This window comes from Vigna radiata, chromosome 5 (assembly GCF_000741045.1).
Source record: "Vigna radiata var. radiata cultivar VC1973A chromosome 5, Vradiata_ver6, whole genome shotgun sequence".
Classification (NCBI taxonomy): Eukaryota; Viridiplantae; Streptophyta; class Magnoliopsida; order Fabales; family Fabaceae; genus Vigna; species Vigna radiata.
The window spans coordinates 7,345,256-7,348,362 of record NC_028355.1 but is presented as its reverse complement, the minus strand read 5'-3'; the positions used below and the strand labels follow the sequence as shown (position 1 = coordinate 7,348,362).

Genomic DNA, 3,107 nt, shown 5'->3' with positions numbered 1-3,107 from the left:
TTACATTTATATAATTAATTAGGATAAAATATTAATTATAATTCTTAATTTTCCCACAGGAATTAGGAATGTAATATAATTTAATAGTTTTATCATGAGGTTAAATGAGTCTAATTGAGTAAGACTTTAGCCCACAGGTAAGTTTTATGTTAATAGACTTATTGGTAAAGACATGTTTTGCATTGGTAAAACATGACATTCATTTTAGTCTCAAATTATGATAATGAACATGATTTTGAATTTGCAGTTTCTCAATCTGTGAATTTCTCTGATATCAAGTGTGGTATTCCTGAATTGAAAGGAGATAATTATAAGATCTGGAAGGAGAGAGTTCTTCTTCATTTAGGATGGATGGACATAGACTATGCTATTAGAAAACCAGAACCACCGGGTATTACTGATACTAGCATTCCAGATGCCATTGAACTTTATGAAAAATGGGAGAGGTCAAATCGTCTCTCCGTAACGTTCATAAAAACTAACATTTCCGCTGGAATCCGGGGTTCGGTTGATCAGTATGAGAATGTCAAGGATTTACTGAAGGCTATTGATGAGCAATTTACGACATCTGATAAATCTCTTGCCAGCACTCTTATAATGCAGTTTTCATCCTTAAAGCTCACTGGAATTAGAGGAGTGCGTGATCATATCATGCGCATAAGGGACATTGTGGCTCAACTAAAAGCTTTGGAAGTTACCATGTCAGATTCTTTCCTAGTGCACTTATTTTGTGCACTTTGCCTCACCATTATGCTCCCTTTAAAATCTCTTACAACACACATAAGGACAAGTGGTCTATTAATGAATTATTGACCATCTGTGTTCAAGAAGAAGAAAGGATATTAATTGAAGAAGGGGAGAAGGTGAACTTGACCACTTCGTTTAAGAATAAGAAGAACCAAGTTAAAAAGAAGGGAAAGATTCCTGCTCAGCTAGTTATTAAGAAGGAGTCCAGATGTTTCTTTTGTAAAAAGAAGGGACACATGAAGAAGGAATGTCAAAAGTTTAAGGATTGGCTGGAAAAGAAAGGTAATTTGTTTGCTTATGTCTGTTATGAATCTAATTTGACTAGTTTTAATCATAACACATGGTGGATTGATTCTGGTTCTACAATCCATGTTTCTAATACCTTGCAGGGTATGGAAAATCTAAGGAAACCGATGGGAAGTGAACAACGCATCTATTCAGGAAGCAAGATGAGTTCACATGTTGAAGCCATTGGGGACGTGCAACTTAGTTTTAAGCAGTGGTTTTGTTTTATGTTTAGAAAAGACCTTTTATGTTCCTAGTTTTAGTAAGAATTTGATTTCTATTTCGCAACTTGCACCTTTGGGTTTTTCTTTTAATTTTACTGATTCTGGTTTTACTTTATTGAATAAATCCAAAGTTATTGGCTTTGGGGAATTATGCGATGGTCTTTACTTTATTAAATTGCAAAACAACGCTGCTTATAGTTCTATGCATGTTTCCGCTGGGTTAAAAGGATGTTTTATGAATGAGGATTCTTCTGTTTTATGGCACCGAAGATTGGGACATATCTCCATTGAGAGAATTAAGCGATAAGTAAATGAAGGAGTACTTAGTACTTTGGATTTTACTGATTTTGAGACTTGCGTGGATTGCATAAAGGGAAAGCAAAGTAACAAGTCCAAAAGAGGTGCTAAGAGAAGTTCAAATTTACTAGAAATTATTCATACAGATATTTGTTGTCCGGATATGGATGCAAGTAGTCCAAAATACTTTATCACCTTTATAGATGATTACTCACGATACATGTATCTGTACTTACTTCGTTCTAAGGATGAAGCCTTAGATGCCTTTAAAGTTTTTAAGGTTGAAGTAGAGTTACAATGTGGAAAGAAAATTAAGATTGTGAGATCAGACAGAGGTGGAGAGTACTACTGTAGATACACGGAGAATGGACAAGCACCTGGTCCGTTTGCTAGATTTCTTCAAGAACATGGGATTGTTGCCCAATATACCATGCCTGGCTCTCCAGATCAGAATGGTGTAGCAGAAAGAAGAAATCGAACCTTGATGGATATGGTGAGAAGTATGAGGAGTAATTCAAAACTTCCTCAGTTCTTGTGGACTGAAGCACTTAAGATGGTTGTGTATATAGTAAATCGGGTTCCAACTAAGGCTGTTTTAAAAACACCTTTTGAGTTATTCAAAGGTTGGAAACCTAGTTTACGACATGTACGCGTTTGGGGATGTCCGTCTGAAGTAAGAATTTATAATCCACAAGAGAAGAAACTAGACCCAAGGACTATTAGTGGGTATTTCATTGGATATGCTGAAAAGTCCAAAGGGTATAGATTCTATTGTCCAACTCATAACACTAGGATTGTGGAATCAAGAAATGCAAAGTTTCTTGAAAATGATTTGATTAGTGGGAGTGATTTAAATCAAGACGTTGATCTTGAAAAAGATCACTATGAAGCTCAAACCTCTCAATCAAATGAAAGATTGGTAGTCATTCACGCTCCTCCAGCTCAAAAGCATATTAGACAACCAATAATTGAAGTTCCACAAACTGCTGAGAATGATAATGTAAATCAAGTTGCTGACGAGGAGTAACAAGAAAATGTTGAACAACCGGTTGAACAACAAGCTTCTCATCAAGATGTTGAGACAACATTAAGAAGATCTATTAGAATCAGAAGACCAACAATTTCTAGTGATTATGAAGTGTATTTACAAGAATCGGATTACAACATTGGAGCCGAAAATGATCCTGAAACGTTTTCACAAGCCATGAGTTCTAAAGAATCAAACCTATGGTATGATGCTATGAAAGACGAGATGGATTCTATGGCATCCAACAAAGTCTGGGATCTCGTTCAGTTGTCTGATGATGTAAAATCCATTGGATGTAGATGGGTCTTTAAAACCAAGAAAGACTCAAAAGGCAACATTGAGAGACATAAGGCAAGACTTGTTGCCAAAGGATTCACTCAAAGAGAAGGAATTGATTATAAAGAAATCGTTTCTCCTGTGTCTAAGAAGGATTCTTTACGAATAATTATGGCATTAGTAGCTCATTTTGATTTTGAGTTACATCAAATGGATGTGAAAACAACATTCCTTAATGGTGATCTAGAAGA

The 3,107-nt window shown here is 35.6% G+C and overlaps 1 protein-coding gene across 1 annotated transcript in view; it reads left to right on the top strand.

Annotated features, from left to right (window-relative positions):
• The first annotated feature begins 2,757 nt into the window (after positions 1-2,757).
• Positions 2,758-3,107, top strand: part of LOC106760258 (uncharacterized mitochondrial protein AtMg00820-like) — a 1,062-nt gene continuing 712 nt past the window's right edge. Inside the window, exon 1 of the mRNA XM_014643721.1 lies at positions 2,758-3,094. Coding sequence (XP_014499207.1) covers positions 2,758-3,094 — 337 coding nt within the window. The remainder of the gene's footprint in view (positions 3,095-3,107) is intronic.